The sequence below is a fragment of the Balaenoptera borealis genome (genome assembly GCF_965194805.1).
Source record: "Balaenoptera borealis genome assembly, chromosome: 21".
Lineage (NCBI taxonomy): Eukaryota > Metazoa > Chordata > Mammalia > Artiodactyla > Balaenopteridae > Balaenoptera > Balaenoptera borealis.
Window position 1 is genome coordinate 21,721,054 of NC_138880.1, and position 23,466 is coordinate 21,744,519.

The window sequence follows — 23,466 nt, forward strand, 5'->3', positions numbered from 1 at the left end:
TTGGAATTTAAATCTAGGAACCCTGGGTGAAAATTTTCTTGCACCTTTTACATAGTTATTTATGCAAACCCAGAAGAGTAAGAATATTATAGATTTAATCTTCCCCCCACACTCAATAAGTGGCAGTCCCAGTGTAGATAATCATGCAGCCAAGATCCACTCAGGATGACTTTCCCAGAGGGAGAAAAATATGCTGGTTTCCTCGTCCAACCCCTCTGGGACAAAGAGAATAAATAAATAAATAAATATAAGGGCTATCACCAGGATTATACTACAATTAAATGTAATGTACAGGGCTTCCCTGGTGGCGCAGTGGTTGAGAATCTGCATGCCAGTTCAGTGAACACGGGTTCGAGCCCTGGTCTGGGAAGATCCCACATGCCGCGGAGCAACTAGGCCCTTGAGCCAGAATTACTGAGCCCGCGCGTCTGGAGCCTGTGCGCCGCAACAAGAGAGGCCGTGATAGTGAGAGGCCCGCGCACCGCGATGAACAGTGGCCCCTGCTTGCCGCAACTGGAGAAAGGCCTCGCACAGAAATGAAGACCCAACACAGCCAAAAATAAATAAATAAATAAATAAAATTTGAAAAAAAAAAAAAAGCAAGGAACATGACTTTAAAAAAAAAATGTAATGTACACTAAATTAAAATGTATTACTTTTATATTCATTTATCAAAATTTTTAAAAATTCATTTTTTTTATAATTGACGACAGTATATTCAAATATGCTTGGTGTTTGCTATTTATAATTTACTTCTTAGTTTTTTGAGATGATAAATCAAGAAATAAAATTAAAAAAAAAAAAAAAAAAGAAATAAAATTTAGTAAAATGAAAAATGAGAAGCAGCCACAAATTATCTAAAAAGGATGTGATTGGCTCACCTCCTCCACAATTCTCTGAGTATATGTGATGTCAGGGTGAAAATGCAAGTAGGGAGCTCAAAAAACACAAAAGGGCATTATCTGGGATTCAAAGTCTAGTTCATGTCTGCTCCCCACCTTTGAGGGCACAAGATTAAAATGTATAAGGTTGAAAGACAAAGCAGATCTAGATTAATGAGAAGGGTGAACAGAGACCCTAAAGTAAATCCAGTTACTGACCTCCTTCTATGATTTTCTATGCTGATTAAGAGGTTCAGTTATCAACTTTTCCTCACTTATTCTCTAATTTACAAACTGAAACCTGTGATCCATTTTTTCTTAATAATTTTGCAGTCACGCATGGGTTAAATCCATCAGTTTTCTTGTCAGAGACTGAAAATACTGACACTAACTTATCTGAGTAGGAAGAGGAGGGGAAGGGGTGCCCTCTGTGATTGTGACATCCTGAAAATGAGAGCAAGAAGGAAGAAATTTAAAACAAAAAAACAAACAAAAAAAACCCTGTAAGGACAGAGCACTAAGAATGGGGAGCCTGAGTGAGACCAGCCAAAAGAAGCATCCTCACTCCGTCACTACCCCCTTCCTAAACCCTGGCATGCTGGGATAAAGAGTAGGCTTGATTTGGTCTTGCAGAGATGAAAAGCCTTCTGCTCATAGCAAATAGCAAAAGCTCAGAAAACAACCTTATATAAAACTCAAAAAGTCACTCGGCATCCACAGCCTTGATACATTTATTGGCTAGGGACTTTGCTCTGTCATCTTTGAACATATTAACAAACAACAAAAGGTTCCATCCTCTTGTGAATACGGTAACACGAATGCCACGATGATATTCACACATATCTTTGTAGTGTCTGAACACATAAGTCTTCCTGAATACAAATACTCCAGGCCCCGTGGGATGGGAAGAAAATCGACTTTTCAGAGGAGGCTGAGTCATGAGTGAAAAGGAGAACCCATACCTCCAGCCCCCTGGAGGAGTTGGGATTGCCCCGGCACACAGAGCTTTGCACGTAGGACAAAGACACATGCAAATAGTAAAGCTTTTTAGAGTCAAATAAAGAAATACACTTGAAAAAAAAATGACATATATTTATAAAACTGGCCTATGACAATGGGATTCTGGTCAATAGGAACTAGTTCCGTCTCTCCATTTTCAGTGATCCGCACATACAGGGGGCAGTCTAGATAATGAATTTGGTTAAAGACACAGGATATGATCAGCTTTCTCCCGTTGGTATTAGAAGTTGATTGTCCAATTTGGCTGTTCATTGGGGGCTCAAGTTAATGGAAACTCTTGGGGGTTGGGGGTGGGCTTTCCTTTCAGATCACCTGATGTTAATACTGTCAACGCATTAATCATCCTAATTAATAGTCACCTGTTGGTCTTAGACCTCATTCTCAGAGAAGGCTGAGGGAGCCTCCCTCAGACATGCTTATTCAGGGAGCAGATGGAAAGAGGGCCTGTGTTTGTCCCTTCATTTGGGAGACAAGGGGAGAAGATGGGCCTGAGAGCCTCTTGGAAAGAGGTTGGAGGGAAACTGTAGATAAGGGACTCGTCTGTCACATTGTAGAATGCTATGTGTCCGGACTCATAGTCTAAGAAAACACCAACCTTATGCACTGGCACTCTAACATGTTGGCCTTTCAAAGGTGATGAGACCCAAAGACTATAATCATCTCCAATTTTCAAGCCTATAAGTGAGAAGAGGTCCCCCGGAGGTTTGGGGAGATTCCCCTTTCTGCTCACTGAGTCCTTGCAGATGCCCACCTCCCACTCAGTCTTGTTGCCCACTTCCACCTCCCAGTAGTGTCTCCCGCAGGTGAAGATCTGAGCGCCCAGCACCGTTGCAGATTGGTCAAATCTTTCGGGGTTGTCAGGCAACTGCTGCCGGATTCCTCCATGTCTCACACTTTTCAGATCCTCAGACAAGACAAGATAGGCGTTGGCCGTGGCTGGATCTAGAGTTATATCCGCTGCAAGAGGGAAAAAGAATGAATCCTCATTTGCATTCTAGAAAACGCTCTTATGTATGTGGAATTGAAATTAAGGTCTTAGTATCTAGTCCTATTTTTTAAAACTTAATTTAGGTGAATGTGGTGGGCACTATCTCTGAGCCCCTTCTTTTAGTGTTTTGCAAAACACAAGAGAGTGAATCTCTAAAAGGAAACCAAAGAGAGTCATGTCAAGAGTGATATTGGATCTCTGATAATGGAATGGAGGTAGTTCTGTTTATAAGACAGTTTTAGAACAAGGAGCTATTTATCCACACAGGTCATATCTTTTGTCATGTGTATTTGCTTTAGCCAAGGTTGGTTATGGTTCTTCAGTTGGGGTGGGAGAGAAATATAGTTATCACTTACTGAACTCCTACTTAGGTGCCAGGCATTTTCTGTACATTATCCCATTTAATTATGGCAAGTATTATTATTGTTTTTCCATTTTTATAAAAGAAAAAACTGAGGTTCATAAAGGTTAGGAAACTGGGCCAAGATTACAAAGTTACTGAGTGTTTGAATAGCAGCTCCTAATGAGCATTTTTCATTACGTCATGCTTAAGTGCAACCTCGTATGAGTTAGTGCAACCACCAGTGACCACTTGATGAAACACATTTTGAACCACTGAGAGACCTCCTCCTCCCAGACTCCTGGGAGGAACTTTCATTGATTATCCAGACAAGATTAGGCACCCCATCATGCCATTTCATACTTTTATTTATAGATCAAATCCCAATCACTAATTATCTGTTTAATATCATTCTCCTCAATCTCACTGTAAGTTCTACAGAAGCAAAGGCAAGTCTGTCTTATTCATCATTGTAAGTACATTCAGAGACTGATAGCACAGTACCTACTATAGCACATAGTAGGCACTTTTCAAGTATCTGTTGAGTCCAAAGTCCATTAGGCCTTCTTCTGAAGGTCAGATTGTCAACAAGATAAAAGGTGAAAACTAATGCTGACCTCTCTAGATGTTAGCCAGTCTAAATATTTAGAGCATTTTAAAAGAACATTCTTTGAATGTTCCCTCACTGAGATTTAAGAGTTTAAATCAGCTTTTATCCTGACAAGAACAAAGGTAGAAATGCAGAAACCCCTGAGGAGGTATGTGTATGTGTGCATGTGCAAGGCAATGGGATGAACAAAACAACAATGAAAACGAAGGAAGGAGCAGAACTCAGAAAACAAAACCAGATCAAACATCAGTCAAGTCCCAGTGCTTCTGTCTGTTCCAGCAGGGATGGTCTGTGGCCCCCGTTAACTCTGAAAACCCCTGGAGGTTCAAAAAATCAGGCTGACTTACTGCTAAATTTTCTTAGCATATCCCTCATTCCAGTGATGTGGCACAGAGTCAGTTCCGTGGTGATGGCCTCTGGACACTGAAGCAAGAGTGGCTCACTCCTACAGGAGGGCAGAGACAGTCACTCAGTCTCCTCCGCGCAGACCGCATGACCTGCTCCAACTTGAGAATCCAGCTCCTTTTGCCCCAAGAGCATGGACACTCTCATCCCCACTCTGATAACCTATTGCATCAACACCACCCCAGTAACTGAACACAGAATTGAAACCTACCTTTCCAGTATTCCTCTCACGTCCTAAGGGTATAAAAGAAAGAAGGTTAGTATTTGTGCACTTTGATCACTAGCAAAGACTGAATCCGTTTTGGATACAGTCCTTTGCAAATTTCACAGAATCCCCTTCCCGTGGCTCTAGAACACCTTGAGTGGGAGAGCATATGGTAGAAAAAACCCCAAACTTCTTCTAGGGGTGAGTTCTTTTGAACGTGAGATGGTTCTCCCAATGACTAGAGATCTCTTTTTCTCATATTGTCACTTTGTTTAGAGAATCTATTGCTGAGAAAGGAGCCAAACTATTGGCCTCATTATCTAATGCCTCCAGGAGGTAGAGATGAGAAAGGAAAGTAGCCCAGTGAGAGCTGAAACTACGCCTGTGTGCAGTTGGACTGGGTTGTTGGGAAGGCACCAAATTAAATAGCATTCTGGGGAGCCAGTCTGGGAAAGAGACACGAAGCTGGAACATAGCTTATGTTTAAGAAGGTCCCATAGAATGCAGTAGTAGCCTAGGAAGGCAGTAGAGCAAAGTTGGTGAGGATTTGGGGCTCAGTACACAGAATACCTGGGTTCTATCACCTACTAGCTATTTGACAGGCAAACTATCTAACTGCCATAGGTCTGAATTATTAAATAATTGCTACTATTAACCCATTTTGTAGATAACAATCACCTGTTGTAAATATCATACTAGTATTTAACTTCATCAGGTCTCTTTGAGGATGTAATTTAATGTGCCCAACACCTAGTAAATGTTCATTAAACTTAAATTTTTTATTTGGCAAAGCTGAGGTTGCAGCAAGGCAGGCACAAAAAAAAATTGGAGTCATCATTTGACTTGGTTCGGATGTATATTCCTTTGTGTTTTTCCTCCTCTTCAAGACTTTATTTATACTATATAGAACACTCATTCTTTAGGAAAACTTTTTTGGGGGCCAGAACTTAATTTTTCAGGTAAATAAGGAAAAGTTTATTTTGTATGACTTGAAATATGATAGGGGACTACATGTGTTTTTTTCCATGAATTTCTCCAATATTCTTACCTCAAATGACTCTATGATCGAGTTCTGACACATAGGCTCTATCTGTCCAATCGTTTTGCTCAGGCTTCGTATTTGCTGGGTCAGCTTGATCTCATTGTCCCTCAGTTTCTTCAGGTTCTCTCTTTCCTCCATTTCCAGTAACTGGAGCTGCAGCTGCTCCTCCTCCTTCAGGAACTGGTGCATTTTTGCATATTCTGACACAACAACCTGTTTACAGGTCTTTGTCTCTTCCTGCCATCACGCGTGTGTGTACACACACACACACACACAAACAATATAATAAAGTTAGTAACAGAAACACTTATGTAGATTTTTAATCCTTACAAAGTTCAAGAGTTCCATTGTGACAATTCTTGAAACCTGACACATAACACATACAGTCTATTGACTAGCTGGGTGGATAGTTTGATATTTTAGAAGATGTGTGTACTGTAGCTATAGTAGCAAAGAAAACCAAAATTTCTACTCCTAGGAGGCTGTCATTCTATTGGGAACAATGAAAAGTAAACAGTCAAGTAAAAATATGATAGATGGTGATCAGTACCATTATTTTTAAAAAGTAAAGCAAAATAAAGTAAGGTAAAAAATTAGGGGAGGGACTTCCCTGGTGGCACAGCAGTTAAGACTTCGTGCTCCCAATGCAGGGGGCCCAGGTTCGATCCCTCATCAGGGAACTAGATCTCACATGCATGCCGCAGCTAAAAGTTTGCATGCCACAACTAAGGAGCCTGAGAGCTGCAACTAAGGAGCCTGCTGGCTGCAACTAAGGAGCACACGTGCCTCAATTAAGACCCAGTGCAACCAAAGAAATAAAACTTTTTAAAATAAATAAATAAAAAATAAATAAATAGATAAATAAATAGGGTAACTGCTTAGTTCTTTAAAAAAAAATTAGGGGAAAAACATGCATTCATTTATTCAACAAACATTTATTCAATGAAGTAGGCAATGGATCACATACTAGGACTAGAAATGATCATCACAAATACTCCCATGTAAGAACTCAAGGATTATTGGAATAATCAGATACACGCTTATTTTTTAAATATTTAATAAAACATTTAATTCTGTGCTTTACTAGACAGCTCATTCTGATCTGTGACTGACCTCAAGCTTTTGTTCAGATGTACTAATCCACACTACTATTTTGCTTTAATTACCCTTTCTGTTTATTTCTTTTTTATCTGCCCTTTTTCCCCCAAAGGATTTGAGATGTTCCTTTTTCTGTCAACTTCCATTCTATGTTATATGTCTATAACTTGTATATTTAATAATTATAATCCGAGCAGAAATAAAGGTAGCCACCATGTGGTATAGGTACACCAAGAAGGGAGAAATAAGCCAGCCTGGGGATGGGAGAATTGAGATGAGTCTTGAGATTCCCAGATGGACAAGCAGAGGTGGGCAGCCCAAAGCAAGGATACTGCATGTTATAGGACTGGGACTGGAAAATTTTGCCATTTTCCCCTTGGTATTTCACAACATGTCCCTTTAGTCCTCCTCATAGAATCACATACAAGATGCAAAAGTGAACCAGATACTGACCTTACACAATATCACTCTCTCCTTCTCATGGGTTAATATAACCTGAGTTTCGTTTTTCTTTTTACGCAAAATATTTAGGATTTCCTGGAGTTTCTCCTGCAATAGAAACAAACTCTGTGACAAATGAGCAGAGCACCAGGTCATGAAGGGGTCTTGAGGACCAGTAACAAGATGACTGAGACTCTAGATCAAAGGGTGAAGCAGAACTCACACCAAATTTGTGGTCTGGTGCCTGGAGATTAGCACCCATGAATGTCACCCATAGAAAATATTATGGGAATTAAGTGATGGAACCTGATTTGTGTTCTAAAATTTATATCAAGCAGCCAATCTTACTTTATGATGCTCCTCAGCCTCATTCGAGAGATTCATTCTGTTTATTCCATGACCTTGGGTTGAGAAATCGTTTACACCCTGCACATCATCAGACAACAACTTAGTGGCAGCTAGCATTCTCTCATAGCTGCCTTGGTTGCCCTCACTCTGCAGCACCTGGGATCTGAGCTGCTTGCCGATGCCAGCCAGCCTCCCCAGACGCTCATTGGGCTGGAAATGTGGGATCTCCAAGGTCCTCCAGCACTCAGGACAAGATAAAGGAGTGTTATGTTCCTCCCAGCTTCTCAGGAGACACGCCAGACAAAAGCTGTGCCCACACTCGGTGGTCACTGGGCTGGTGAAATAGTCCAAGCAGATGAAACAGGTCAGTTCCTCCCTGAGATTCTCCATCAAATCTGCTGTAGACATTTTCTCAAAGGACATCAGAGGAAGGTCACGCCTTTATTCTGGGATTAGAAAATCCTCCCTGAGAGTCTATTGTTTTGAGTAACAAGTGGGTAATCAGTTGCTATGTTGTTGTTACATGAAATTCTTATTCTCCTCTGTGACTGATTTCACCAGTTGACACAAAGCCAATTATGACTTAATGTGGAACCTCTGTACACTGGGTTCATCATCAACCCCCAACTTTTAAGGAATCTCATCGTACAAGCAAGCCACATGCTGGATACTGAGGATACTTGCTGCTAACAGTTGTCACTTCAAGAATCGGTTACTCTATATGAATAACACCATGAAACCGTTGAAACACATTGGTTTTATGCTGGAGGTTTGGGTAATTTGGTGTAAGCCAGTACAGAGATTTAAATTATGATGATCTCTGATAATATCTGAATTGGAATCTCCTCCAAATCTTTTAGAAAACTCCACTAATGGAATCTAGTTGAGAAACTGAAGGAAGAAAACTATAATATATATTTCTTCACTCATTAGGCCCTTTTCTTTCTTTGACCAAAGCCTACAAATTTTTTGCTCCTTTATCAGGTACTGTGTCCTTTGATTTAATTTTATTCATCCCCCAAAATGAGAATAATTCCAATGAAGTATTGCCTGACTTTCAATGTACAATGGATTACTAGAGTTATATTTATTGCTCTGCCCTGCAGACCGTGATACTCACCTCTCTGCCACCATAGAAAGCATCAAAAACATCATTGTTGTTGGAAGTTGCCTCAAGGAGCCATTACACTATGGAGTGGATGGAAAAATTGTATTTATCCTATTTTAGGATAAATACAATTTTTAAAAAAATTTTATTTATTTATTTCATTTTTGGCTGCGTTGGGTCTTAATTGACAGTGGCTTCTCTTGTTGCCGAGCACGGGCTCTAGGCACACGGGCTTCAGTAGTTGTGGCTCGCGGGCTCTAGAGCACAGGCTCAGTAGCTGTGGCGCACGGGCTTAGTTTCTCCATGGCATGTGGGATCTTCCCAGACCAGGGCTGGAACCAGTGTCCCCTGCATTGGCAGGCGGATTCTTAACCACTGTGCCACCAGGGAAGCCTAGGATAAATATAATTTTGCTCACTTATTTTCATTCTTTGAAAATGTTTAAACTAGGCCTTCTTAAACCTCTTATCACTTCTTACTGGACAGAAATTAAATGTGTAAACATTATTTTTAGACTGACGAAAAAATAAATATATAGTATGCAAACTGTGTGCAATGACCTCTGAGATTAGTGCCAAATCCTATAAATTTGCTGTCTTATGCTCATGAGTCCTTTCTTGCCATGGCCCATCCTCCACTCACTGCATGCCAGGAAGTGGAATCTTAAAAACTTCCTCAGAGTCTAACCAGTTCTGTCCTCCCATTAAGTTCATACCTTATTTCTATTTTTCTCCTGTCACTCTCCAGCTTGGCAACCTTCCACGGTTCTCCATTACCTGTGTTATTCCATTAATTCCTTTCTGACTTTCATGGTTCCAACTGATTCTTCTTTCCCACTCATCTCCAGCAGGATGTTGAGTGTTTCTTTATCTTGAACTTTTGTCAAAAGGAGTTTTCTAGCCCGAAATAGTTCTTCCTCCACCTTCCTTCCTCCTAGTCAAAACTCATTTTTCTGAAGTCATTAATGTTTTAATCATACATCCTTTGTGAATGAGTGGGATGAGAATTTTTGCTAGGAAAAGGAAGAACTAGAGCAAAGAGTTATACTAGCTTAAATAGGAAGAGTGGTAGCATCAGTTTGGGGTCATGAAATCTCTACTGTTCAGATTGCTTCTACGCTAGTAACTGGGGGCTTCAAAATATAGTTAGGAGTTAGTCTCAAGTAAGGGTCTTGCAAAACACACACAGCACACACACACACACACACACACACACACAACCAAAAAACTACACTAACATGAATTGCCATCTCTGGAAAAAGCATTTATGAATTACCACCTACATTCAGTGTGTTATTCCCACACAAACTCAGGAATCTTTAACATTGATCAGAATCATTAGAATAAGCCCTACCATAGAGTTATGGTACATCACAGAGCCTGTATTCCAATTTGGAATGGGGAGACTGGCATGTTCTAAGTTCAAGTCACACTGATCTCTTCCATCCCACTTCCCTCTTCCAAATGAACTCCTTTCATAAACTCAACACAATAACCATATCTTATTCCTTGCTGACTAGAAGAATTCTTTTGCACATAGCAAGGGCTCAATTTGTCTGTAAATAAGTTTTAAATGAACAACTAGGAGAACCATATTGTTGTAGAATCACAGTCTTTTACCTAACTGGAAGCTAAGAGATCATATAATCCAACTACCTTCTAAAGATGATGAAGAAACTAAGACAAATAAATTGAGTTGGTTCCCTGAATACTTACTCTATGAGTCAGGCCAGGGCTAGGAAACTGGGTCTCCTACCTCCTGTCATTCTCTTCTGTCAACAGTACACTGCATCTCACTTGTTGTCTTGTGAGTGGGTGAAAATTTCCAGTTATGTCAATGAAATGAATATGGCTCAAGTGCTTTCAGAAGGAAATTAGAGAGCTATCATTATGGCGTAATCATGTGACAAGCATCTGAAATCACTGACTACACTCGCTATTGGGAATGCAGACTTTTTCTTTACCTTCTCTCTGAACACATTGATTAGGCTTAATTCACAGATGAGGACATTTATAGAGTGGGCCAGCCTTCCCAGAATACATTACACCAACCCTCGGGTACTGTACTGCCAGACGTGATTTCTGAGATCAGCAACTCAAATAGCTTTTTCTCTGGCCTGTGTCCTCCTACGGAGGTGACAGTAAGGATACCCCAAGAGGTCCACAGTCACAACTGTCACCAACATGCAATTAGGGTTGGAACACACAGAAGAGAGGAACCTTAAAGATACAGTGAGGCTGGGAGTTCCCTGGCGGTCCAATGGTTAGGACTCAGTGCTTTCATTCTGGTGGCCCAGGTTAATCCCTGGTCGGGGAAGAACCCACAAGCCGTGTGGTGCAGGCAAAAAATATATATATATATAAAAATATATATAGTGAGTGCTTATTCATTGATATACATATACATATATATATATAGATACATATATATATATATATGTATATATATATATAGTGAGGGCTTATTCATTGGTGAAGGCAGTGGATTAGATAGGGACATAATTTGAAAAATATCTTGCTTGAAAGCCTGGTTTTAAAAAATATGTCTGTCATTTCATATCAGTGTGGAAAAGATAGATTATCCATCCAACAAACGGTTTAGGACTAGTAGGGGTAGCCATCTGGGAGAAAAAAAAAAAAAGTTGGATCTCTACCTAACAGTTTACACCAATGTGTATTCCAGATGTGTGTGTGTGTGTGTGTGTGTGTGTGTGTGTGTGTGTGTGTATTTTCCCCATTCTAGTCATGAATTTCTACTCATATTACTTCCCTTTGTATTGCTTTTTTCACCTTATTTACTTATTTTATTTTTGTATGTGTTTTTGTTCTAGATTACCCCACATCTATTTAACAAGTGAGAAGCATATTTGTTAAACATATGGCCAATTATTGCATCCAAAGGATGAAGCACATTGTAAAAGGAGATAATTGGTAACTTAGTAGAAATGTAAAACGGAAGACCTAGAGAAGGCTTTTTAAAGCATGCTTTGGAGTTTAGCCACCACTAAGGAAAAAATGAAGCTAAAATAACTAAAAATTAAATATTTCTATACAGCAAAGTAATAAAATAACCAAATAAATGTTTGAAAATTACAATCTAGGAAAGAGAGTTTGGAACACATGTGTCAAATACCTTAAATTATGAAGAGGTCATCAAAAAAGTATACTTAAAAATAGTAGCTCTTCTTATTACTATAAGAATACTATAAGAATATATTACTATATTACTATTACTATAAAAATAACAGATCTATTTATATACACTGACATGACATGACATCCATTGAATGATATTAAGGGGGAAATACATTTTTACTCCCCCAAATAGTTTAAGTATAAACAATAAAAATTAGGTTATATATGTATTTTTTCCTACAAAAATGAGGCCATGCTATAGAGGTTGATAGTGTATCTGTATACACAAAGGCATAGAAAAAATATGGAATTTCATGGATATGACACCAAAAGCACAGACAACAAAAGCAAAAATAGACAAGTGGGACTACATTAAACTGAAAAGCTTCTATACTACAAAGGGAACAATTAACAGAGTAAAAAGGCAACCAACAGAATATGAGAAAATATTTGCAAACCATGTATCAGATAAGAGGTTAATTTCCAAAATATATAAGGAAATCTTACAACTCAACAGCAGAGAAACAACAACAAAATACCACAAAACTAATAACCCAATTAAAATATGGGCTAAAGACTTGAATAGACATTTCTCTAAAAAAGACACACCAAAGACTAACAGGTATGTGTATAAAAAGATGCTCAATGTCACTAATTACCAGGGAAATACACAACAAAACCACAATGAGATATCACTTCACAGTTGTCAGGAAGACCATTATATATAAAAAAAAAATGTTGGTGATGATGTGGAAACATTGGAACCCTTGTACACTGTCAGTGGGAACACAAAACTTTCCATACTATGCAGGAAAATAGTATGGAGGTTCCTCAAAATACTAAAAATAGAACTACCATATGATCCAGCAAACCCACTTCTGGGTATTTATCTAAAAGAATTGAACTCAGGATCTTGAAGAGGTATTAGCACTCCAGTGTTCATTGCAGCACTATTCACAAAAGCTTAGATGTGGAAACAACCTAAATGTCCATTGATGGATGAAAAGGAAAAGAAAATGTGGTATATACACACAATGGAATTATTCAGCCTTTAAAAAGAAGGAAATCCTGCCATGCATGACAAAATGGGTGGGCCTTGAGGACATTATACTAAATGAAATAAGCCAGTCACAAAAAGACAAATACTGGATATTCTACTTATATGAAGTATCCAAAATGGTCAAGTGCACAGAATCTGAAAGAAGGGTGGTTGTTAGGAGCTGGGGCAGGTAGGATGGGAAGTTGCTAATCAAGAGTCATAAAATCTCAGTTATGCAAGATAAATAAAATTGAAAAAGAAAGAACGAAAAAGTATGAAAAGATACACACCAAACTGGTAGACTTTGGTATGGTGAAATTGGAGCATTGGAAGGAATCACGTTTACTTCTTTGTATATGAAAATAGACTTTATTTTTTTTAATCATTTAATGTATTTTCAGCATTTTTCCAGTAGAGAAATATTGGGGAATGGGGTAGGGTGTGGCTTCGAGTAAGCCAATTAATGAGGCAGTTTCCTTCATGTTGAAGGATAAAATCATCTCAGAGGATTGGTTTTGTAATAGGGAAGAACCTTTGTATTCTATTACAAGTTAATCACTAAATGGATGTTGCCTATTAGCTTCAATTATACGTAATGGCACATCTCTGGGAGCTCTGCCTCCCAGGTAAAGAGCATTAAGCTAAAATACCTTTGTTTGGCTCACAGGAAACATCCTGACAGGCCCACCTGTGAATGACTGCAGGGGGGAAGAAATTAACACATCCCCTCAGGAGGCTGACCGGAAACAGGAAATGTTTGACTTTACTTTCTCCTCTTTTAGTATAAAAGAAGCCTGAATTCTAACTCAGGCAGGACGGTTCTTTGGGACAGGAGTCTACCATCTTCTTGGTCTTCCGGCTTTCTGAATAAGGTTGTTATTCCTTGCCCTGACAACTCATCTCTCAATTTATTGGCCTGTTGTGCAGCGAGCAGTACGAACTTGGACTTGGTAACAGTTTCACCCATGATATAATAGAACTTTTTTAATGGTTTGTGATTTCAATGCAACTTTTATTTATTTAACTAACAGGTATTGAACCCCTATTATACTAAGATCCTGCAAGCCACGTGGCACTGCCAAAAAGAAAAAGAGTGGTAGAATTTAAATTCATTGGCTGCTGTGGCATTTTCATAGAGGAAATATTTCATTCTGGCTGGAAAATAAGGGAAAAATTCATTTGATCTGTACCTTTAAACTAAAGGCCTAAGTACATTTCAAACAAAGGAATAAGCTACTATTTAGAAGTGAGGAAACTCTGAGGATATTTGAAGAATAAAATACAGGATCTGACAGTGGGTCAAAATATTACAATAACAAAAAATCTAGATTGTAACATTCTTTTTATCCAAGAAATATTAAAAGACCCAATTCAGCTTAGAATAACCTTTGTTATTCTTTCTAGGTAGCACGGACAACACCTGGAGGGCAGATCAGAGGGGAGGGTCCTGGCGTTATAAATTCATACTCAGTTAAAAGTTGTAACCCAGCGGCTCCTGCTGAGTTGCCAAGGTCAGTGGTTGAGAGTTGCCTTCCAGAGCTCTGACAATTTACACATCTTATATGAGAATTTAAGGTGAGGTGTTTTGTTTGTTTTTCTGGAGAGTAAACCCTTTATTTGTTCATCCCTTTGAATTAAGAAAAGTTAATTGCTGAAAATGTATTTCCATGCTTCATGCTGGATGCTTTATGTACTTTATCTTCTAAAGAGATAAAAAGGGAAGCCGAGGAAAAGAAAAAAAATGTATGAGCTGGGAAGCCTGACCAGGAAACTTTTTTAAAGCAGTTCAAACAAATAGTGAAAAATAAGAATAAAAAGACATGGTCTAAATTTAGGATGGACTATTAAGAAAAAGGAGTTATAGTGTAACTTTCCCCTTTTTAATAGGGAGTATGGGACTTGAGATTATTACAAATAATTTTGAGTTACTACCCATGTAAACAGTATTTAATATCAGTAAAGGATAATGCTAGATTAAAAAAAAAAACAAACCTTGAGTACAAGGGTCACTTGTGTCTTGCTTCTATCATATGACACCCTTTATGAGATGCCTATCACTTAATTCTGCAGGAATTATTAAATATCTTCATGTTCCAGGTGGTGTACTATACCCAGTAAATTAGAAAAGTAATTATCCCACAGTATACAAATATTTTATAGGTAAGGAAACAGATGCTTATGTGTATACATGTTGCTTCCTCCTCTTTAATGGGAAAGTCTGCTTTTTGCTTTTCTCAAGGAAATCTTAACATTTATTCCTAAGATTCTCTCACCATAAAACAGTATCTTAGAGGAACAAGAGCACGAGACTAGCTAGCACAAAAAGAGAACTCTGGCACTGTACCAAGCACCATTCTCAACACTTTTATATATTTACTTACTTAATCCTCTCAACGGCCCTAGAAGATAGATATGAGTTCTATCCTCACTTACAGGTGAGAAAACAAACCTTAGTTATGAACCTTGCCCTAGATCCACAGAGGTGGCCTAACTTCAGTGTCCATGCTATTACCCACAGAGCTATACTGCCATTTCCACAGGACTGAATGAGGCACAAACATTAAACTCAAGGGGTTTACAACTGTGACCAAAAACAGGTTTGCTGGTTATGCAAGGGTCCAGTCAAGTCAAGCCCTGAAGGTCGATGGGGTAAGTGTCTCCCCCTCCAACTATCCAGTGGTAACTGGTGCCAGATACTGCAGGTGGCGCTCCTCCCGTGTTTATGTATTGTTTGCAGCCAACGATGTCAAGGTCTTAAGAGAGCACTTCTAGGTAAGTTTGTGACACAGCTTCTTAAGAGAGCCCATGGAATCTCTTGAGAAAAAACAAATTGTCACTTTCTTCACCACCCTTGCCCTTTCTTGGACATTGAGGTACAAAAGGTCTAAGAAAATACCTGTTGGGCTAGGGTGCCAATTATAGTTGGAGAGAACCCTAGAGAAGAACGGGGGTCTTGGGCATAGCTGGGAATTCATGAATTGTAGCAATTCATGCCAATAATCAGGTACTGTGTGAGTGTGCTTGGGGAAAATTGCTGCAAGTATAAGAACTAAATGCTAAATGCCTTTAAGGAGCTGTGACACGAGGGACCAGGCAGTATTGTTCTGATCATGATTGAAACTAAGGGAAGTTTAAACAAACAAGCAAACAAAAAGGACTTTTAGGAATACTTGGGGAAGAGCACCCCCAAAAGGTTGAACTCTGCTGGCAGAGCAACTGGGGATGAAAAGCACGTTTTATGGTCACAAGTTAGGCTAGGACATTGAGGTTTCATATATGCCACCTTCTAGATGCCCCAAAATGCCTCTTTTTTAAACCCTTTCAGTCTTTAGAGTTGTAGTTCTCAAACTTAGTTGTATGTGTTCACCTGATAAGTTAAATAATACCTGAAGCCTATGGCCTACCTCCAGAGGTTCTGATTAGATTGGTTTAGTGCCCTACTTGGAAGAGTATGTCTCAGCATCACCTGGAACTTTTTGGAAGTGTAAACTCTTGAGCCCCACCCCAGACCTACTGAATCAAAACCTCTGGGGTGGGGCCCAGCAATCTGTGCTTTAACCAGATCTCCTGGTGACTCTGCTGTACTCTAAAGCTTGGAGGCCACTGATTTAGGCATCACGATTGTTAGAGCTCTTCAGAAGACTCTAATATGCAATGAAATTTGAGGACCAGGAATTCAACGAACAAAACTACTTTGTAAGACTAGGTTCCGCCGCAGTGCAGGCTGGTCCCTTGGTCATGTTTTCATCCTGTCTTTACCAAAACCATCTGTCTCCCTCCTCCTCTTAGAAACAAGAGTTTCCAGCAGGAAAGTGGATGGATAATAACATTCTGAGAGAGGTCTAAGGTAGAGGAATTAAAGTCCCACACAACTTCTTAATGGGGTAAGAATGGCAAGTAAAGCCAATTTTTTTTTTTTAAATAAATTTATTTATTTATTTTTGGCTGAGTTGGGTCTTCGTTGCTGCACGCGGGCTTTCTCTAGTTGCGGCGAGCAGGGGCTACTCTTTGTTGTGGTGCGCAGGCTTCTCATTGCGGTGGCTTCTCTTGTTGTGGAGCTCAGGCTCTAGGCGTGCGGGCTTCGGTAGTTGGGGCTCATGGGCTCAGTAGTTGTGGCTCGCGGGCTCTAGAGCACAGGCTCAGTAGTTGTGGTGCACGGGCTTAGTTGCTCCATGACATGTGGGATCTTCCCGGACCAGGGCTCGAACCTGTGTCCCCTGCATTGGCAGGCAGACTCTCAACCACTGCGCCACCAGGGAAGCCCTAAAGCCAATATTTTATAATAACTATAAATGGAGTATAACCTTTAAAAGTTGTGAATCATTATATTGTACACCTATAACTTATATAATATTGTACCTCAACTATACTTCAATTTTTAAAAGTGAAAAAAAGTGGGGAAAAAAGGTAGCGTTACGTGACTGAGAAGATGAAGAATGTGATTGTGAGCTGATTCTGAAGCCAAATCTCTGATCTTTCAAAAGACCAGGTTAAAATGAAATTCTTTTTCTTCTTGATCCTTCTCTGCCTGCCTGAAAAGGACAATGGCTGCTTCAGATGTACCAGATCTCATGGAAGAGCTTACTTGTTCTATCTGTTTATACTATTTGAACAAACCACTTGCAGTTGAACGTGGACACAAGTCTTGCTGTGATTGCCTCTTAAGAAATTGGAAGGGAAGCCCTGGTAACAGCACCTGCCTTAAGTGTAAAGAAATTTACAAGGTGAGAGATCCAAGGTGTAACCTGCAGCTGGGGATGATGGCTGAGATAGCAAAGTCTTCACATGATGGACTGAAAGACTAGCATATGTGAGATATACCAAGAAAAACTGAAGAGGTTCTGTGAGATAGATCAGATGCCCTTTTGTGAGATTGTAATAACAAAGAACCTTTGTATTCTATTAGAAGTTAATCACTAACGGGATGTTGCCTATAAGCTTAAATTATACATAATGGCCCATCTCTGGGAACCCTGCTTCCCAGGTAATAATGAGTATTAAGCTAAGATACCTTTGTTTAGCTCACGGGAAACATCCTGAGCAGACCCACCTGTGAATGACTTCAGGGAGGAAGAAATTAACACACCCCCTCTGAAGGCTGATGGGAACCAGGAAGTGTTTGACGTTACTCCCTCCCCTTTTAGTATAAAAGGAACCTGAATTCTAACTCAGGCAGGATGGTTCTCTGGGGCATGAGCCCACCATCTTCTCGGTCTGCTGGCCTTCCAAATAAGGTTGTTATTCCTTGCCCCAACAGCTCATCTCTCAATTACTGGCCTGTCGTGCAGCGAGCAGTACGAGCTTAGGCTCGGTAACAAGATCTGTTTTCTGTCTTGAGAAAACAAGCCTCACAGTGTTTACCATTAAGAAGGCAAAAATTTTCAAGGCAAAATTGTCTTCCAGATTTTAGGGATTCATTCTCAATCATTCTTTCCTCTTTAAATACCTTGGATCTTCAAAGTGATACATATTTAAATCATTTTTCCATCCCTGACCTGTCAACTATGGAGATTTGGGAGCCCCAAAGACACCATTTTGAATGGGAATAATTAATTTTCACTTTATAACTCATGCCTAAGTTTGTGTTATAACTTCTATCTTATAGATCTAGCATAGCAACCTCCAAGAGGAGTTAATAGTGATCTTTCCTTTTCAGAATGAGGTCCAAGAAATCCTGGATTTTCTACGCAAGGCATTAGAGTCTCATGAGAGGGACCTTCCTTAGAAGAGAAAAATGAACACGTACGTATACCTGGCAGTCTGCTGAATAAGGATGACCACAAGATCAAGGAGTCTTCAGTGAGTCCAGGCTCGTAGGTTGTAGCTCCACATTTTACCACAGCATACAAACACCAGTTTGTTCAAATGTGAGGACCTAGAGTGTACCACAAGACTGAAAAATAAGTTATCCCCGCAAAGAAGCTAGCACATGAAGAAACCAGAAAAGTATCAATAATTGGACAGTCATGATCTAGAACCTATTGTGCAGCGGCTGTAGTGGATGTATAAAGAAAACAAACTGGGACGCAGTTTCTAGGAAATATATAAGGATTGTGCCCTTCAACTCTAATAGGGCGTGGGGAGCACAGGGAGGTCCAGAAGACACAACTATTATGTACAAAGACCTGGAAATAGGAACAAGTCAAACTCATCAGTAAACTAAAGTTACTTGGGAGAAGATAGGCAGGGTCTTATAAATCTAAAGAAATCTTAGTTGACTCCAAAGATTCATATCAACTTCATGTCAACTAAAGTGTTAAGAGACTGGCATAGTCAGATTTTTTTTTTTTCTATGACTGGCTGTAAGCTGGGTTCAAAATAGCTAAAACTGTCACAGATCTTGATAGTTGGTTGCAGTGCTAAGCTGAACCAGGGGAATGGCAATGGGGATGGATAGAAGTCAACCTACTAATGATGTGTAAAGGAGACTAGTGTCTTAGTCTGTTTGGGCTCCTATAACAAAATACCACAGATTGGGTGGCTTATAAACATTTACCGCCCACAGTTCTGGAGGCTGGAAGTCCAAGATCAAGGTGCCAGCCTGGTCACAGTCTAATAAGGACCTTCTTCTGGTTCTCACTGTGTCTTCACACAGAAGGGATTCGGGAGCTCTGTGGGATCTCTTTTAGCACTAATCCCATTCATCAGAGCTTCACCCTCATGACCTCATCACCTCCCAAGGGCCCCCACCTCCTAATACCATCACACTGGGGGGTTAGGATTTTAACATAAATTTGGGGAGGATACAAATATTTAGACCATAGCAATAGCTGAGACTTAACTATAGAAGTATGGAGAAAATAGACACTGATAATACAGATATCTTTGAACAACTGAGTGGATGTTATTGCCTTTTTCATAGGAAGAGAATGGGGCTAGAAGGGTATGTGCGTATGAGACTAATAAACTTCATTCTGGATTTGTTGACTCTGAGGTACCTGCATGATCTCTGAATAGAGATTTCCAACAATCAACATACTCAAACCTATGAGTCTGAAGATCAGCAGAAAGATCTAAACTAGAGATGAATATTTAGCATACAGATGGTAACTGAAGACTAAGGAACAGATAACTGCCCAGGAAGAATATGTAAAATGAGTCATATAGGTTGGAATGATCCTAGAAAATAGGGGAAGTTCAAGGTTTTATTAGATATCAGACATCCTTGGGAATTGTCTTATTAGGATTAGAAATTGACTGTAGGACTAGAAATAGCATGTTCTATGATACAAATAAAAGGAGTTGTGACAAGAAAATCACATTGATTCAAACGTGACTTTTTCCCATCATGTTGAAGTTTTGCACCAGGTAAGAACAGTTGAAGGTGAAGTACACTGATATCGCCAAATGCAGCAAGCCATCAGTGTGGTAACTTCTCCACTACCATGATGACCATTCACCCTAGAGTCTTCTTGGCTCAGTTGAACCAGATACCATCTTTGAGATGCTTATTTTGTTGTTCCTCTGTGCATTTTGCCCTTGCTGCCCTAACTCCACACCCTCAATCCTTCGCTAAACTTCTACCAAATAACTTTGACTCTTTAAAAAAGCTGGTTCAACAGGTCTGTTTTTGTGTTGCTGTCTTTGACTCTTTAAAAAAGCTGGTTCAACAGGTCTGTTTTTGTGTTGTTGTCTTTGACTGTACTACATTTTTTTTTAATGGCTGTTGATATTGTTATAAACATCTGGTTCAAGTTGTATACTGATAGGGGACTTCCCTGGCAGTCCTGTGGTTAAGACTTCATGCTTCCATTGCAGGGGGCACAGGTTCAACCCCTGGCCGGGGAACTAAGATCCTGCATGCCGCTTGGCCAAAAAAAAAAAAATTGTATAGTGATTGAGCATTTTATTTTGCTCCAACGCTTATACAAACACTATTAGTGCATGATTTGGCAGAATGTAAGGTGTCTTGAATTTTTAAGAAAACGTACTACATAGCAGAAATGCCTAATTAAAAAATGCAGCATTCCATCAAGATCAAGCTAGATTTAAATGAAAGACAGATAACCCTATTGAATCGAGGAAAAAACTCATGCAAAAACCTATCAAATAAAGTGTATATGTTGTTGAGAAGGGAGGCATGTTTTCAGTTTCAGGAACAGAAAGATGGGGCCGTTAAAACAGTGACTAACGTTTAGAGTCCCACCAGGGTCTCTGACAAGATCCTAGTGAGCACCCTGGCAGACCTATCTGGTCACTGTACCACACTATGCAGGGTGAAAAGGAACTGCAAAATAATCACTTAGGAAGGTATTTAGAATCAAGATAAGATGTCAGTTTGCTTGATGGGTACCCTGGATACCTGCAGCCTCAGTGCTCATGCCCAACGGAAGTTTCCAGCCAAATGTAACCTCACTTAACCTAGAAGCTAATTATTTCCTAGTAGGTTAGTACAGTACCTTTTAACCAATCACAACCAGACTCAATAGTTTGGTATTGAACATGTAAAAATCTACTTAGTGTCATTCCTAATGTTTAGGAGTACATAGCTTATGGTAATAGCCATGTAACTCCAATCTGAAATATACAATTGAGTCACTGATTTAAGATTTGTGATTTTAAGTGGGGACCCAAATATATACAAAGCACTGTAATATTTTAAAATTCCAGGTTTACTATTTTTTTAATTTATTTATTTATTTTATTTATTTTTATTTTTGGCTGTGTTGGGTCTTTGTTTCTGTGAGAGGGCTTTCTCTAGTTGCGGCAAGCGGGGGCCACTCTTCATCGCAGTGCGCGGGCCTCTCACTAACGTGGCCTCTCTTGTTGCAGAGCACAGGCTCCAGATGCGCAGCCTCAGTAGTTGTGGCTCATGGGCCTAGTTGCTCCGCGGCATGTGGGATTTTCCCAGACCAGGGCTCGAACCCGTGTCCCCTGCATTATCAGGCAGATTCTCAACAACTGCGCCACCAGGGAAGCCCCAGGTTTACTATTTTTATAAGCTTAATTTATCACAAGAATTTAATGCTTAGGGGAGATTTTTAAGTCAAACAATTGACGTACTCAAAGATATTGACTATACCATTGTTACTGGAGGCCTATGAAAGTATCTTGTGGTAAACTGTAATTTAAATTTGAGGCATTTTCTTTTATAAATTGGCAAAATTTTTAGTTAACATTTAATAGAGGTAAGGAAGTATTATGAAATTTGGCTGTAATTCACATTTTCTGTACTGAGTGCTCTGGATCAACTACTTAACCTCAAAATCATGAGCTTTATCAGCAGTAAAATGTATTGATACCACATACCTCACAGGATTGTGGGAAATATAGAGATATAAAAAGAGCCTAGCACACTGTGTCACATAGTGCTATTTATAGAATTATCTTAGTTAAAACATAGTCTACAGTCTTCCAGAATAATTTACTATTTACTTAGAGTCTAAGATGGACCTTACAAGACTCCAAGATATGGGAATTTTGCTTGATGTTTAACCCTTTGATTCAAAGGTTACAATGTTTTCCTACCAGAATGAAATCATATAAATTATGAAAGCTCAGAATGATAAGAATAAACGACCAGGTAATTGATAAAATCTTCACAGAAGTTGGCTGCACCCAAGCTTAAAAGAAAAAAGGTAGACTGAGTAGAAAAAGAGTAGAGAAGGAGGCTGAGGAGGGAGGGACACAGAAAAGAATGTGATTTACTTGAAGGAGAAGAGGGTGTGTGTGGGGAGTGTTGTCTGAGATAAAGGGAAAGGAGGTACTTAAGATTCCACAGGGTGGAACCAGGTTTTGGAAGGTCAGATAGCAAGCAGAAGAATTCTTTCATCGTCCCGTCAGCAGTTTGAAAACCACAACAACGAAAAACCAGGCACTGATGTTTGATCAGCAGGGAATTGACTGAGGCAAAAAAAAATAAAAAATAAAACCTACCAGAGACAGAATTATAAAACTTGGGAAGCTGTGCAGATTTTCCTTCCACTGAGGTCAACCGTGAACTATCTGAGATTGTCCCCTGACCTCCCATCTGTGACACATTCCTCAATCAGGCAGTTATTTCTACTCTTTTCTATCTACAAATAATGCAGTGATCACTTCTTTCAGCAAACATTCTGTAAACAATGAAATCAGGCATCATCTTCTAATGAAACTATTGTATTTAACAGCTTAAGATAAAATGGTATGGCTAAGGAAGGCATGCTATGAGATTCTAGGGTAATGGCTTAGAGAAGAATTTCTTCCTGTGAAATTGTTACTGTATCCATGATGTTCATGAAAAACGAAAAACAAACAAAAACTTACATAGTGAGTGCCTACCAGATAGTAGCCCCTTAAAAAGACCTTGGAGATATAGCAAAGAACAAAATATTCACCCATCCACAGAGACTGAAACTCCTGAACAAAGTCCCTGGCTATTCAGTATTTTCTAGGAACGCATTAAAATGTAAATTAAGACTCCACCTAAGATCTGTCCTAACAGAGACTCTAAGGGTGGGGCGCAGAACTCTGTTTGAATAAAGCTGAGATGATTCTACTGCTCCCTGAAGTTTGACGACCACTGTCCTAGATATATTATATGGATAGGATTTGAAACTTCCCAGGTTTTCTACCTGATGGGGAGAGCGAGGGATTGAGGGAGTAGCTGAACAGACGAAAGCTCTTCAGTCTCCATTTTTCTAGCTGTTTTCCCTGAAGGAAATACTCAGGATTACAAAGAAAGGTAAGCTTTTCTCTGAAGATCATTTCCTTAATCATGGTTTTCTTTAAATACCTAAACTTGATTTTAATATTTATGGAAGCTTTAAAAATATATATACCATGCAATGGTATAAAAGGGTAAGTGAGAAAGCCAGGGCAAAAAATA

At 39.4% G+C, this 23,466-nt stretch overlaps 2 protein-coding genes across 2 annotated transcripts in view; one reads left to right on the forward strand and one right to left on the reverse strand.

Annotated features, from left to right (window-relative positions):
- On the reverse strand, positions 1 to 15,463 carry TRIML1 (tripartite motif family like 1). Its single transcript, XM_082375442.1, has 7 exons — positions 11,720 to 15,463; positions 7,379 to 11,688; positions 7,043 to 7,138; positions 5,498 to 5,728; positions 4,456 to 4,478; positions 4,187 to 4,284; positions 1 to 2,858 (listed from the first exon to the last, which is right to left on the reverse strand). The coding sequence occupies exons 2-7, from the start codon at positions 7,799 to 7,801 to the stop codon at positions 2,308 to 2,310; spliced, it is 1,422 nt and encodes a 473-aa protein (XP_082231568.1). The 5' UTR covers positions 7,802 to 11,688; positions 11,720 to 15,463; the 3' UTR covers positions 1 to 2,307.
- The window catches only part of TRIML2 (tripartite motif family like 2), a 26,829-nt gene continuing 18,823 nt past the window's right edge, over positions 15,461 to 23,466 (forward strand). Inside the window, 2 exon segments of the mRNA XM_082375443.1 lie at positions 15,461 to 20,221; positions 20,273 to 23,322. The gene's annotated coding sequence lies outside the window, so the exon portion shown is untranslated.